The 16,296-nt window shown below is 38.3% G+C and overlaps 1 protein-coding gene across 1 annotated transcript in view; it reads left to right on the top strand.

Annotated features, from left to right (window-relative positions):
- The window catches only part of PPARGC1A (PPARG coactivator 1 alpha), a 303,520-nt gene that overhangs the window by 283,022 nt on the left and 4,202 nt on the right, over positions 1-16,296 (top strand). Inside the window, exons 9-12 of the mRNA XM_064581943.1 lie at positions 5,985-6,050; positions 9,159-9,177; positions 10,172-10,359; positions 10,692-10,843. Coding sequence (XP_064438013.1) covers positions 5,985-6,050; positions 9,159-9,177; positions 10,172-10,359; positions 10,692-10,843 — 425 coding nt within the window. The remainder of the gene's footprint in view (positions 1-5,984; positions 6,051-9,158; positions 9,178-10,171; positions 10,360-10,691; positions 10,844-16,296) is intronic.

The following is a 16,296-nucleotide window of genomic DNA, read 5'->3' as shown; positions in this document are numbered from 1 at the left end:
TTCTTTCTTTCTTCTTTCTTTCTTCCTTCCTTCCTTCCTTCCTTCCTTCCTTCCTTCCTTTCTTTTTCTTTCTTTCGTTCTTTCTTTCTTTCTTCCTTCCTTCCTTCCTTCCTTCCTTCCTTCCTTCCTTCCTTCCTTTCTTTTTCTTTCTTTCTTCCTTCCTTCCTTCCTTCCTTCCTTCCTTTCTTTCTTTTTCTTTCTTCTTTCTTTCTTTCTTTCTTTCTTTCTTTCTTTCTTTCTCTCTTCTTCTGTCTTTCTTCTAGATTAGAAAATAAACTAAAGCTAAGGCTTTGTTAGAATATGCAATATTCCATACCCTATTGACTTGAAAACACCAGTGGGTCCCCAATACCTCTTGGCACAGATTATGGGGAAACAAAATGTTAAATGACTGTATGTTCTTATTCATACTTCATAAATCTCATTCATCTGGAAGCTCATTTGCTGTTTTCCACTTTTGTTTTCCAAAATGGAGGGAGCAGGGATTTTTTTTGGTCAAACACTAGTTCCATCGGGTCAGACGATGAGGTTTTCTTGTTGGAGTGGGAGATAAGGAGGTATCAGTGTTTGGTTTCGGTTTTTGTCTTTTGGGCAGACGTTAGAATTGGATTGTCCATGAAGGGACTGGGCTCAAGTTAGATTTGAAGGAGGCAGGAAAGGAAGAGGGGCTGAAGAGTCATCATTTCAGACTCGTGCTGGGTCAGCGTCTCACTGGGTAGTTGACACATCCACATTTCTCATGAACTGCTTTGCAATAACCCCTTCCATATTTCGGGACTACTTATTGCAGGGTACCACGTTTCCTTGACATACAGACATTACTGGTTTTTCGGTCTAAAGATCCAGATTATGTTGAACTTGTTTGTTCTCTGTGGGTCAGTAGTTTCTCAGCACCTGCTCACAAACAGGTAGACTTTACCCCACCTCCCTCCTATTACTTATCAACCTAGAACTCCGGTGGCAGAAACCCATCGCTCCACTTGTCAGTCTTGCTCATGGCAGACATTCCTAATCGATTGTGGAACTCTTCCCACGGAGCCCACAGGGAAGCTTTGGGTCTCTCCCAACTCAGTGCTTCAGGGAGCCCTGAGTAATCAATCAGAAGTGGCACCGCTTTTGTTCACTTCAGCTGCCTATTTGTGCTAGCTCCTAAGAATTTCATTTCAACTAGATCAGCTTTTCACCTACCTTGCATAGAACGTAACCAACATTTAGGGAAATGACTTTTAACTGCAAAGGGTAGATTTATATAGTGCCTCTAAGAAAACCTACTACCATCCACAAAATCTTCAAAAACTTACATAAGAGAACTGACCGATGGAGTCAAAATCAAGCAGTGGCCAACAGTTATCAACTAGAGGGAAAAAGTGAACTGAGAGGCTTGCTCATCACAGGTAGTCAAGGAAAAAGAAGGGAGAAGTAATTGAATACTTAGGCTAAAAGTCAAGGGTGTCTGCTGTCCTTTAAAGTTGAATCTACCTTAGACTGAATCAAAAGTCTTGTGCAAATTACAACACTTTTCCTCATTTTTCTCAACTTTCAAATGAGCTGTGATATTAAGAGCTGCCAGAGTGTCATTAGTTAACACTTAAGAAGACTAATGAAAATTAAAAATTCAATTTTTCTAATTTTGCTCTATTTAATTAATAGCCTGTTCAATAATTATAATAACTCACATTTATATAATGCCATATAGTTTACAAAGCCTTTTAATATGGCACATTACAGTTAATCTTTACAAAAGAGAATCATGTTGAGCAAGCATGTAGGAAAATAGTTATTTCAGTGTTTGCACATTCATATTTTATAAAATCCTTCATGTTTCTTCCCCAAAGTAGCACATTGAAGAGAGTGATTAATAGTCTCATCGTGTGTTTGCTCATTGGGGCAAAATACACCACTATACCCAAAGGTGTGGATAAATGTAGCTATTGGCATGTGCTTCTTTTCTTTCTTCCAAAGATAATTTAGTGCCAGATACTTAACGAAAGCACATAAAGGGAGGGAGGCATCTTTTCATTAGTTGACTCTTTCCAAAACATCAAATAGTGTGATTGGTCAACATTCCATAGTTGAGGCCTACATCAAAAGCAACCTTGAGGTCACCAGCCCCAGACTAAAAACAGATACCTCCTGCCTTTCCTTTGTGTCACAAATGTTGACCAGTTCTTTGGTTAATTCTTTGAGTAAGCCAGTCTTTATCAGTTCTCTCTGAAAGAGGGCTTATACAGTACAGTTGTCAGGTGGCTTACATTAAGTCATTATAAATTAAGCATTTGTCAGAATTTCTGCTTTGATTTTTTTTTTGGTTTTCTTTTGGAAAAAGAGATTAAAACAACAACAACAACAACAACAACGACAGCAGCAGCACCCCCAAAACTAGGACATAGAGATTATTTACTTTACCAACACAGTGAACTATAGTTAATAAGAGCTTAATATAAAGATTTAGGACTTACTCTTAAACCAATCCCCTCTTGGACAATTATATGCCATTTCTGCTTAACATAAGTGAAAACTCATGAGCCTTTATGTGACAAACATTTGCTAGGTGCTTGGGATGTAAAATTAGGTAAGACCCGGTCCAGGCATCCAGAGAGCTTCGAGTCTACTGGCAGATAAAGATAGGCAAACAAGTCATAGGGTATGTTAAGTGCTATTGCAGAAGGTAATCTCAGGTACTCTGGTGGCACATGGGGGGACACCTAGATCTGAGAGTGGAGGGCATCCGTAGAGAGGGTGAAATTGATCTGAAATCGAAAGAGAAGGAGGGCAAAGGTTTTCTACAGCTGTGCTGTGCAATATGGTAGCCGCTGGGCACACAGCAAATGCAGCTAGTTCTGAATTAAGATGCACTAATAAATGTGATTGGATTTTGCAGACTTAGTTCAAAAGAGAAGTGTAAAATGCCTCATTAATACTTTTTATATCAATGACCAGTTGAAACGATAATATTTTGGATGTACTGAGCTAAAGAAAATACATTATTAAATTTTCTGTTTCTTTTTACTTTTTAAATGTGCTTCCTAGAAAATTTAAAATTGTATATGCTGCATTATATTTTTACTGGGCATTGCTATTCTAGGCAGAAGCTAGAGCTCACACTAAGTCCCTGGACAAGAGCAAGGTATATTGGGAAACTGCTAGTCATTTAACCAGAATACTGGGGCACAGGAGCAACAGGAAGTGAGTCTGGAAGGGAATGAGTCTGGAAGGGAATGAATCTGGAAGGGAATGAGCAACAGGAAATGAGTCTTAGGGATCTGGCTTCCATGGCTGTATGGAAGCCAGATCCCTAAGGTGTCCTACAAGTCATGATAAAGATTTTGAAGTCTATCTTGAAAGCATAGTGGAATCACTAATGAGTTTACCCACGGGAAGATTTTCTGATCGATTTCCTCCTCAAGATGATCTGCTTTCTTCTGCCACGGTGCATTTGCAAAATGTATTTTTATGGAGTTGGGCACAGAGATACATGCAATGGGTTTTGACTCATTTGACTGGATTAGCTTGCGATGTCATTCACGAAACAGCTAAAGGAAATAGGATGGTCCACCCAAGCTGGTTGGGTAGGTGATTCCCATTCATATTTTTGAGACACCCTTAAAGTACTGAACAAGTAGCAAATTATGTTCAGAATATCTAGGGTACGGTGCTGGTTATCTATTAACTCAGATCCGTCATATAACAAAGTAGAGGCTCAAAAAGGAAATGAAAAACAATATTAAAATCATCTAATAATTGATATTTTACAAAATTACAGTAGTCTTTGCCACCTTCACCTTGTGGTCTATATTGCTTTCATTTTGAGTTCCATAAGAAGATGGCTTAGGAGGTCTATATACTTTTCATTGCTTATGCATCTAAAAATCTTTATCCAGACCAGCCTGAGTGCAGCAAATCAGAGAATTAAGAGAAGACTAATAATTAGTAGCTACTGACACAGAATCTTACATTGTGGTTGACCATTGCCATTGTTTTGGTTGCTCCTTTCCTCCATTTTCCACCGAAACCCTTTCTCAAGAACCACTTCACCCTCTGCCTTCCTCAGCCTCCTAGGCTTGCAGTCATTCAGGTTAATCGGAACTCTGCAAGCCAGGGTTTGGTACTTTATGTCTAAACTGTTGCTGCTCTCATTTCTTTTTTTTTTTTTTTTCTTTTTTTTTTAAAGATTTTATTTATTTGACAGAGAGAGACACAGCAAGAGAGGGAACACAAGCAGGGGGAGTGGGAGAGGGAGAAGCAGGCTTCCCGCGGAGCAGGGAGCCTGATGCGGGGCTCGATCCCGGGACCCTGAGATCATGACCTGAGCTGAAGGCAGACGCTTAACGACTGAGCCACCCAGGCGCTGCTCTCATTTCTTGGGGGAGTTCTAAGTCCAACTCCATTTGCAGTTGGTACAATTTCCTGCCAGAAAACGTGATAATGGGGGGCGTCTGGGTGGCTCAGATGGTTAAGCGTCTGCCTTCAGCTCAGGTCGTGATCCCAGGGTCCTGGGATCGAGTCCCGCATCGGGCTCTCTGCTCCTTGGGAGCCTGCTTCTCCCTCTGCCTCTCTCTCTCTCTGTCTCTCATGAATAAATAAATTAAAAAAAAAAGAAAAGAAAACGTGATAATGGGATGTTAATTTAAAGGGCAAATCTACACATTAGGATATGGCTCAGTGCTTGAAACCCAAACCAGATGTTCCTGGGCAATGACAGTGCCACTTCATGTCTCTCTTCCCTTCATCAGCTGGCAGCCCAGGACCTGGGAACAGTGCTTCATCTCGGATAATTATCAGCTTCTTCCAAATGAAAAAAACCAAAATTGTGTAATTTTTCATAGTTATTATTTTTGGAGAAAATAGTTTTCTATCCAAACCTCTTTCAAGAGATATTTCCTGTGGGTTAGAATATATGTTCTATAATGAATTGAACCTCACTGTATAGAAATGATCAGTTTTTTTTTTCCTCCAGTGAAGTTGGGAAAAGCAAACATTTTATTTACCAAGAACAGAACACATAATATTAATTACAAATTGAAATAGTGTTTTTTTTTATTCTTTCTCTCATCCCTTTTCTCTTCTACCTCCTTCATTTAGACAGAACATATTTTTTTTTTTTTGAAGAATAATGTACTTAATAAATTCTTGCTTCCTTCCATCTACTCCTACTTCATTCTTCCCATTCATCTTCTGGAGGTTACCATTTAAAAAAATTTTTTTTTAATTGAAAGTTATCCCACATTCTCTCAGTCTGTAGTTTCTGTGTTTTCTGTCTTTTGACAGACAGTGTGTTTCCTTGCAGTTATCTCTAAGTGGGGTAACCTGGATTTATTCACACTGACCCAGCCTTAGACTCTAAGGAAGAGTATTCTTGGGTCGTACTTGGAGGCAAGTAACTTTGGAAAACTGAGTGCTGTCGCTTTGTTTCTCCACTAAGAGTGCTAGTAGTAGGCACTTACTGAATGCCTACTGAATTAGATAGTGTAATCAATACTAAGAGAAAGAGAGGAAAAAAAAAACCCACATTTTTTGACATTTTTGTGAAGGTTTTGGCCTTTCCTTCTGTCCATACATGCCTTTTCACAACCATCCGCCCCTCTCACTTTATCTTTCAGATGGAGGATCTCGCTATACCATTCAGCCTCAAATGGCACAGATTTTATCCATTCATCTCACATACAGTATTTGGAATTTCTTTGGAATTTCTGAGGAAGTCACGTTGGTAGCTAATCTGGAAATGAATATACATCTTTCACGGCTAAAGGTGACATGCAGTTTCCTTAGCATAGGAGAAAGAATTTTTACATTATCCTGACTTGGAAATGTAGAATAAAAGTTCTGAGAACCAAAATCTAAATTACATCAGGTTGTTCCTTGTTGTCACCTAGCATTGTGAGCCTTTTAGGGAGATCATCCATACAGAAGCATCAAGCACACTACTTGGCATATATTAGAATTCAGTAAATGTTAATCTCCCTACTAAATTCCCTTTCTCTTAGTTACAGCCCTTTTACCAAGACTAGCTTATTAGTTGATGAGAAACAACCATTGTATGTTTTTCCCAGGTAACTGGGAGGCTCTGTTCTCTTTTTGATAAGGATTTTGATAATGCAAAGTCAGTTAATTTCAGTTCGTTTTTTTCTTTATTTATCCCCCTGTATTTTGATATAATGATGATTTACTATACCTGTTAATGCACTATAAATCTTCAAGTTTGTTATCCACCCCATCAGCGAACTAGCTTTTGTGAAAATTGAAGCTAAAAGATATTTGATGAATGTTCCATCCTCCTCAATAGTGAAAACTGGTCTGAAAATCATTTTTCAAGGAGCTTTTTCCAAAGGTTTAGAGTTCCTCCAAGCCTTTAAGAAGTTGAAAATGTTATTAAGCATTTTGATTTCTTTTCCTTTCATCTCCTGTTTAGAAATTAATGTCTTGAAAAATTGGCTGCAAATGTTAAGGTTTTTTAAAGATATGGAATCTATTCATCTGTCTAATAAAACTGCAACATGTTAAAAATAATCAGTTCCTTGCTAGACATTTTGGCCAATCTTTGAAAGATTTTTGTCTTTGCTTTTAGACCTTCAGATGCCTTTTAGTTTCATTTTTAGCACTAGGAAAACCAAGCACTCTAATCATTTTCTAAAATGAGAATTTCAGCATGTATTCAATCTCTGGTCTTTGTAAGGAAGCAAGACGTGGTTCCATTCCTGTGTTTCACAAAAGGAGATGATAGACAAATAGGTAGTTTATGTGATTGTGCACCAGCCTTTGGGGTTTCTGTTTTCCCCATCTAGATTGTGTCTTCTTTTTACTGCAGAATGTATCAGTATCCGAAAAGGTCCTCTGGTTTATCTTCTTTGTAGGATCATTGTTGCATACAGTTTTGTATAAAGAAGCAATTCCGAGACTGTCCCAATATGTCTGCATATGGACGTGCATATGGTCGATTTTAGCTTTAACTTCAAATTTCCTTGAATACGTAGGCTGTGTGTATTCCCATAATGGTAGTTGAGCAATTTCTTTGTGATGGTTCAATTTCTTTCTCTCTCTTCTGCATTTCCCTCTCCTTTTTCTTTATACAGTGGTAACCTTCCTAAAAAGGCCCATTAAAAAAAAAAAAAACTAAACTAAAAAACCATAACACCCATGCAAGCAGGCGCCAGAAAGTTTAGATAACAGTCCCATCCCATTTGGCTGTTTGGCTGGAGCTGGCTGCGTAAATAGAATGGAATGTGGTGTTATGACTCCCTTACAACACTGTATAACACTGCCCCAGGATGAGCCTCGCCATCCATTTATATTTATTGATCTCCAGGATGTGCTGGGTGCTCTGGAACAACACAATTGCAGCCTTTGATTGAGATGACATACAATCTACATGGAAGTGAATCAGGCAGTCAACTCTGTTGGCCCTACTTCACCTGGTCAATTTTTTAGGCCTGATGGCTGGTGTCAGAAGAATTGTGTTTTACTGAGTGTTTCAGTGGAAGCCCCCCTCTGATTTTCAGAAGTGATCTGTAAGAGTGAGAGCACTGCAAACATGTAGTTACTCCATTCTTCTTCCACTTAAACCTGTAAAAACAAATCATGGAAATCTTTGTCAATTCACTCTGCTGAGCTACCTGGGCAGGGTTTTCCCTGTGATTAAGCAGCAAACCTGGCTTTCACTCTTCATTCTCTTAGAGAGTCTCAGAGAGTAAGGATTACACGTAGGCATAAGGGTAAGTGTTAAAAATGTTTAATTGATTGCTGATTGATTGATTTTTCAACAAATATTCATTGACACTCTGGTATGTTTCAAGTACCCTAAAAATACAGTAGTCAAGAGGACAGATGTGGTTTCTGCTTTCATGAAACTTTCATTGTAGAGGGAGATGGATATTAAATGATGAATTAACTATTAACTATTTAATTACAACTGGGCAGAGAACTGTAAAGGAGAAATAGTGTACTGTAAGAACAACTAATAGGAAGCCGGACCTCATCTCAAGTCTCAGAAGGAAATGATTGTTGAATTCAATGTAATTTTAGACAGTACGTGTATGTTGGTGAAGAGGAAGGAGAGGCAATGTGGGGAGGATCTTACAAGTAGCAAGGGGACAGCTGGTGCAAAGGCCTTGGAAAAGGAAAGGAGCACAGTATATATGAGGGACTAATAGAAGCTCAATGTGACTGGAAAGCAAAGGGAAGAATGGGAAGTGGGAGCTGAAGCCCATGATGGAGGCAGGTCCAGGCCACGCAGGGCCTGGTGGGTCCTGTTAATGATTTAGGTCTTCCCTTGAAAGTTTTGAGGCCACTGATATGTTTTAGACAGTAACTGACATGATCAGATTCCTGTTCCCTTAGCAAAGATTATTCTGATTGAATTGAAGGACTAGACTAGAGAAGGGTAAATATAGACAGAGGATCCAAGTTAAGGGGCTGTTATGCTAGTCCAGAAAGAGATGCTGGCAGTTTGGGTTAGGGGAGATGTAATAAGAGAGACAGAGCAGAGAGAGAGATATGTAGGAGGTAAAAATCAACAGGGTTTAATGAGTGATTGGATGTGTAGAGGGGACTGAGAGAGAAGAAACAAGGAAGGCACTCAGGTTTTTGTCCTGAATACCTGGCTAGGTGTCATTACCTTGACTAACACAGAACATTGGAGAAAGACCCCCAGGGGAGACGGGGGTACTGGAGAGCTGGGTTTTGGGAATGTTGTTCTAGTTTGAAGTGCTCAGAGGACATCCAGCCTGAGATGTCAAGTAGACAGTTGGCGATTTGAGTCTGAGGCTCAGAGGAACTTCTCTGATGAAAACAGAAATATGAGTGTTGCATACGGTAAAAGAAGATGAAGCATGGATGATCAGATCACACAGGAGAGTATATATTATAGATCTGTGGATTGCTTAGTTATATTTCACAAGTGCTTACTGAATTCTCTTTGCCAGGCCCTTTGCTAAATATTGGGCTATGAAAAGGAAAGATGTTCGGGAAATAACATAGGGCATCTCCTTGCCATAAGCCCAAATTACTCTTTCCATCATCCGAGGCAGGATACTCTCAGTACATCCAGAGAAAACTCTTGGGCAAGCTGAATCTATGCCTTAGTCCTGTGTTTTCTAGTCTCTGCTTGCATCTAACTGAAACCTCGGCAACCCTAAGTTCACTTCATTCTTGTTTGTTCTTAGTAGGCGTAGAGATGAGTTGGTAAGCATGTTCTTTATATTAACTCCATGCGTTCTTGAAAAACCTTCCCTCAGCTTTGAGAGACATCATCACCTTTGGCCTTGTCTTCTTAGAACAACTGATAGAGGATTGCTTCTTATACTAAGAAGGGTTTTTTACTATTTTGTGAAAAAGGAGTCCATCCTTAGGCTATAAGATATTATTTCCATATTTTGTAGGTTATAAATTGCTGATAACTTTCAGATTATGATGATATTGATTCCATTTGTGAAAATTAGGCCACACCCTTCTAGTCTGTTCCTAAAATAAGATTTACTGGCAAAGTGAAATTTATAGCCTCTTTTATAGCTCTTATTCTTCAGAGACCCATGGCTTAAAATAGCCTACATTTTAAGACTGTATTTTTCAAATTATTGTCTTTGGACCACCTGCATCGGAATCACTAGGGTGTGCTTATTAAAAATGAAGGCCATTGAATTGTCTTTTCCAATTTTTTTTAATACTGCTGGGATAAACCCCAATAATTTGCATTTTTAATAAGCACTCCAGGTAATTTTAGTTTATACTAGAGTTTAGAATCGTTGTTTTGAGGAATGTCAAAATTTGTACATCTCATTAAGAGAATCCTGAGTAAAATGAGAAATTAAACAGTTTTGCGAGACGGGTCAGTTTCTTACCAATTGTGAAGATTAAGAATCAAGTCACAAGGGTTACAGCATTTAATAGGGATCATTTAGCTGTCCAGTGATAAACAGATCGCATTACCCATATTTCTTTGGGAGTATGTCGAAGCTCAGGAGAGAGAAGCACAGAGCTGGGGAGCAAAAGCAGAAGAGAGTGAGCAGCAGAGTAGGGCATGTGGAAGGAAGAGTGAATGCAGATTACAGAGAAATGGACGCTAAAACGTGGGTCACTTGTCATCTTTTCATTCAGTTTTAGTGGGTAAAATTTTGCTTTAACCAGCATGCTCGGTGGTTCTCGGTATGCATGATTGTACATTTAGGAGTGTTTCTAGAGGTGCAACTTCCTTCCTATCTCCAGAACTGGCAAAAGTCTCTCCTTACTCCCACCCCCTCCCCAGGAAGAACGCCGTGTGATTTATGTTGGTAAAATCAGACCCGACACGACACGGATGGAACTGAGGGACCGTTTTGAAGTTTTTGGTGAAATTGAGGAGTGCACAGTAAATCTGCGGGATGATGGGTAAGAATCTTCAAGATTATTTCTTGTTTAGAAGCTGACATATGTAAAAAATCATGGCCATAAGATTACTAGGATGGGAATGCTTTGACAGATGACATGTTGAGTTCAGAACCTTATTTATTTTCTTTTATCCCTATTTATTAATCTTTCTAGTTGAGATTTCCTGTCCCAGAAATAAGTATTTAGCTGCTTGACAGGACAATCACACTGATAAATGGATGCAGTGGTTCAGACGTTGGCACCAGCGAAGTCTTCCAAAGTAGGAAGGGTCACAGGCGTATATGTTAATGCTTCCTCACCAGCTTTGAACCTCTCTTCTCTGTCCATTGCAGAGACAGCTATGGTTTCATTACCTACCGTTATACCTGTGATGCTTTTGCTGCTCTTGAAAATGGATACACTTTGCGCAGGTCGAATGAAACTGACTTCGAGCTGTACTTTTGTGGACGCAAGCAATTTTTCAAGTCTAACTATGCAGACCTAGGTATGGATTTTATTGTACGTGGGATGAGGAATCCATAATGGAGGGCTCAAAATGGAAGCAGATGTAAACCATAGGCATATTGAGTTGGACCATCGCTTTATTTTGCTAGAGGGAATGTTTGAATACAGATTTTATCTTATTTTTAATTTTTTTTAAGGTACAAGACAGTTTCAGAAGCAAAGGGCTCAGGTTTTGGCAGCAAAGAGCAGAAGTGAATTCTTTGTTCTGTCTTCCCAAATGCTGAAAGTCTGCACTGTTTGTGTGTGTGTGTGTGCTGGCGTGTGTTTATGTTGCGCGTGCATATGTGTGTGTGTGTCTTTGCCTAGATTTGCAATGTGCTATTGCATTCTGTGCCTGCCCTGAATCCTTCAGTATAAACTTTAGCATTATCATCGTGGTCTTACGGAACAGAATATGCACCAGAATATTCTGGCTCTTTTTTTCCTTATTATTCTACAAACTCTTAAAACTGTTAAGACATATTCTACAAATTACACCTTGAGAGGAGAAAATATAATTTCATATGCTAAATCACACTATACTTTCTCTAAAACAAAAGGAGAAAAAAAACCACCTTTTTTTTTTTTTTGAGGGTTTCCATATGCTAGGCGCGTGCCAAGGGCTCTGCAAGCATTTTCTTATTTAATTACGAGAATAATCCTGGGAGGTGGTTATTATTATTATTATTATTATCATCCTCCTTTTATAGATAAGGAAACTGAAGCATTTGTAAGCCTTCTTTTTTCCTGTTATAAAAGTTATACAGACTCAAGGGGAAAATTTGGAAAATATAAAAAGTATTAGGAAAAATAATAATGTCACCTGTCAGCCCACCACCTAGAGATCCACTGTGTGATTTACAGTCCAGTGTTTTGTCTCAGGATGTTTAATTTCTTATAGTTGAGGTCACATAATTTAGATCTATCAATTTTTAAATTCAACTCTTCTCAATTTATATTATTTAAGTAAGTTCATTTTCTACCATGTTCACAGGATTAAAAATAATTTATCGATTTATTTTAAAATGGTTGCACAGTATTGTGTTAGGTGAGTACCATTACATTTAATCATTCCATTATAGCTAAACATTTATTCAATTTTCAATTTTTTTTTGGCATTATAAATAATGCCAAAATGGACATCTTAATTTTCTTCCCAATTTTAATTTGGTCCCTTTGTATGCCATTCCCTATTTAACGTACGTATTGTAAGCCTTTAAATCCTTTGGTGAAGGAATGAAGGAAGGGAAAATGGCCAATGTCTTGTGCATATGATGTAATTGATTTGAGTCAATTCATAATAATAATCATAAAATTAACATATAAATCTATTCCTCAGCATTACTATATCTCTGTGTGCACTTGTTTTGGCTTGGTATAAAGGAAGAAATGAATACCAAATACAGGGATTTTTTTTTTTCTCTCCTCCACCAAAGTGATGCCTTCCTAAAGTAATTGATATAGGTGGTGTGCATTGTTCAGGGGGAATATGCTATAATTCACTTCAGAAACTAAATAGATAGTATGAAACAGAGGAGAAGCAGCCGACTGTCAAGAGAGACAGAGGCCCAGGGATGAAAATATAAAAGGTGACAAGTCATTTGTTCAAATGTTGGCTGATAAAAACAGTCAAGACGGATTGAAGTCTTAAGTTGATTTGACTTATTTTCTTCAGTGATGAAGGCCAGGGTGTTTGCAGTCTTTCAAAACATCTCAAGTTTAAAATAAGCTACCTAGAGGGGCCTTTAAATCACAATTCATCGCTGGTAGAGGGAGGATTGGATGGTATTTCCAAACTGAACCAGAGCCTCCCTGAAATAGGTCTAAGAAGAATGCTTCCCCTCTTGTTATCTTCCTGCCTCGTCAGCAGCAATAGAAACTTTGCCGTTGCTAAGCTGGCTCTGTATTTTCTGAAAAGTATGTTTGATGTGTGTTGTAGGAGCATGGGTTTTTCCAATTCCCTCAAGCCCTACAGTTTCACGAAGGGAAGTTGAGCTGAGTATAGGCATGGCGTAGTGGAAAGAGCCCTGGCTTTGGAATCTTGTAGACCTGGCTTTGAAACCTGACTTAGCTTCTGACCTTGAGCAAACAATGAAGCTCCCTCTGCCTCCAGTTCTTCATTTGTAAACTACCTCATAATGTTGTTGCAAAGATTCAGTAAATGTTTGTGATGTGGTTGGCACAGTATCTGGCATAAAGTAGGTGCTCAATAAACAGTAGCTATGATTATAATTAAAAACGATGACAATGAGCAGTTAGAAATGTCAAGTTATTTTGAAATGAAAGCATCAACATCAGGGGCCGGCTCTGGAACCGAACAACATGCATTCATATGGGTCCTGTGTTTGTCCCTGAAGAGTTCAAGTTAAATGCTTTGGGGCATGACCAGTGAATTTGGTGACCATTAGATTGTACTGGACACTTAGAGGGGTTGGGAGCTCACATGTGTGTCTGTTGAGAGTTAGTGAAAATGATGTGATATTGATTAATCTTACCAAGAGTAAAGAGACCCATCATTTTAGATAGATTTAATCATTTTTTTTCCTGTTTTGCTCCCCAAATTAAGTTAGCTCACACATCCTATTCCTCTATTATCAGGGCCACCTAGTGATTACTACAACGCTATTAGTACAGAATGTGATAATTCCAAGTTAGTATTACGAGCCAGTTTTATAAGTGAGACTCCGGGTTAAAGGGACAATCAAGGTTACCTAGGTAAAGCCAGTATGTAAGCCTAGTTTCCATGAATCTGTAATCTGTGAGTCTGTCTGTTTACTGTCCTATAAACAGATGGATCTTTCTCAAAGACCTCAATGAGAAATCTTAAGGACAAAAGATACAAATTAAATCAGGACTCTAGGACCAGAAGAGAAGGATGGGCCAGTATTACGAATATGATCATGGATTCATCAGGAATTAGTTATGGTATAGAACTTAAATATACAAGAAAAATGAAATAAATAACATTCATCACAAATTCTTTATTAACTCAAAAACTGTATTACATTATCAGCATCTCGAATATATACATAACTTTGTATATACCCTTGGCATTCTTTGGTAAATCATCCCAAGATCCCAACACAAAGATGTTCAACCATGGTGTTTTAAAATGCTGGTTTTCAAGAGTAATACATTCATTCAACAAATTCTAATCTTAGTACCTGCTTTGTGCCAACAGTTTTCCAGGCGGTAAGAATACAGTTGTATTGTGATATGTTTCTATTTATATGGTATCATTATTTATAGCAATTTATTTTAAAAAATAATCAAAGTGGCTTTTGGCTTTTTCCTGTCAAAATTCTATTATATCTTACTTGTGTTGCAGTATCCTTATTGGCGGGAAAGGGGTGGCATAGATGTTGTTTTCTCAGGAATTGCATGTAACCATGTATTCATACAACAGAAAAGATGTTGTGGATGCCTATTTTGTGACATGGCCTGCCTGTGTAAGTGATTACAGACTTGTAAATACCAGCTATCATATTTCATAGCGAAGAAACTCTTGAGAACCACTGTTTCCAAATATATATTTTTTTTGCTAATAAAAATATGGAAACATTGAAATTCTGGGTTTGATGTAGGGTAACCCAAAGTTAAGACATTTTAAATATTCTCAAAATGTCCTTCAAGGAAAGATCTGTGTGTGTGTTCTTTTTTTCTTTTTCTTTTTTTTTAAAGATTTTATTTATTTATTCGAGAGAGAGAGAGAGAGCATGAGCAGGGTGAGGGACAGAGGGAGAAGCAGACTCCCTGCTGAGCAGGGAGCCTGATGCAGGGCTCAATCTGGGATCCAGGACTCCGGAATCATGACTTGAGCCCAAGGCAGACACTTAACTGACTGAGCCACCCAGACATCTCTGTATGTGTGTTCTTGACGTTTCTGTGCTTTCATGCCACACAGACTCTGGTCATTGGAAGACTCTTCTAACTTTATTTATAATGCAAGTGGAATTCTGATTTCAGGTTAATCTCAAGCAGTGAGAAGGACTTTCTCTGTGTGTCTGTCTACAAGAAAAGATTTTGATTGGAATGATAGCTGCTCATGAAGCTTTAGTGATACAAGCCAACTGCTCATTAGGCTACCTGTGAAGGGAAGGATGGGAGCCGGTGTAATTTAAGAATTGACTACGTGAGATGTTAGAAAAGGTTGGCCATTTTTGTCCTGTCTTTTATTTCTGAGGCCAGCCGTAATTGCTTTTCTTACCTGGAAAAACTTGCTTGGCAAAAAAGTCAGTAAATACAAGGGATGGTAAGAATGAAAGAAAAAAAAAAAGGGAAGGAATCTCCTTGTCTTTAAATCTAAGATGGCTAAAGTAGTTTGAAGCTAGAGCGAAAAATCAGCCTGGTGCTGGAGAGCTTGAAGGATTACAGCCTTTTCAGCCAAACAGCTTGTGAAGTCAATGAGTATGCCACCATATTATCTAATCTCATACTCTTCCGTCACTTCGGACATTGCTGTTTCGTAACATTCCGGATAAAACACAGAAATGTTTGTCTGTTGGTAGGATTGTTAATACTTCCCAGAAAGGACTGGTTTTCCCTTCAAGTAAGTGCTCTCAAAAGAATGAATTTATTTGCAAGAGGTTTTCTATTATATTTCTAAGATGTCTTTCCTCATTTGCAAGACCAGCAGAAATATCTAACTTTTTTATAAATGTCACTGGAGAAATATCAGAAATATTTAGAAGAAGAATTTCATTTTATATCCATCATTGCTGAAACATGACAATTTTGTTAAGGGGCCATGTGAAGTATGTGGAACTCTTCACAAAAGCTGACTTGGACTAGTTCAAGTGGTTTTATCTATAACTGTGTATTTTTCCTCTTGTATTACTGAGGCTGACTTTGCCTTCTCTGGACACGAAGCGTTTCCCTATACCTTCTAATTTGGGGTGAATTTGTGCCAATATTGCTGGGCTGTTCCCAAGGTACTGGAATAGATAAGTGGATCACATGTTCCTCATGCCTGAAAGGAGAGCAGCCAGGTGGCGAGTAGGTGAAGGTCTGATCATTCTCTCTCCCTCCCACTCACCTGGCTTTTATGCTCAGTGAAGTCAGTCCCACTGAATAGGAAGATTAGTTCCGGCTTCTACTCTTACCTCTCCACTTGAGTTGTTGAGAAGCCTTGGGTAGATCATTTAACATACCAGGAAGGGGGCAGGACATGGTTATTTTTACAGTATATTGATTTTGATTAGAAATAAGTTTGTTCTGATTACCTCCTAGGATTAAGACTAAAATGAGTCAAAAAGTAGTACTTGGAATGCTTGCCACTCCTTACCCTCTGTAAACATGTTATCTAATCTTATACTCTCTCTTCCTTTCTCTCTGTAAACATATATATTTCTTAAATATTTATTTTTACGCATTATACATAATTATATGTAAATTTATAAATATAAATAATATATTTACATATAAATAATTCAACAATAAAATATTGGGTATAAA

The sequence above is a fragment of the Mirounga angustirostris genome, unplaced genomic scaffold (assembly GCF_029215605.1).
Source record: "Mirounga angustirostris isolate CCGP_5_RB_7025 unplaced genomic scaffold, mMirAng1.0.hap1 SCAF_2, whole genome shotgun sequence".
Classification (NCBI taxonomy): domain Eukaryota; kingdom Metazoa; phylum Chordata; class Mammalia; order Carnivora; family Phocidae; genus Mirounga; species Mirounga angustirostris.
This window is presented reverse-complemented; position numbering and strand designations above follow the sequence as displayed.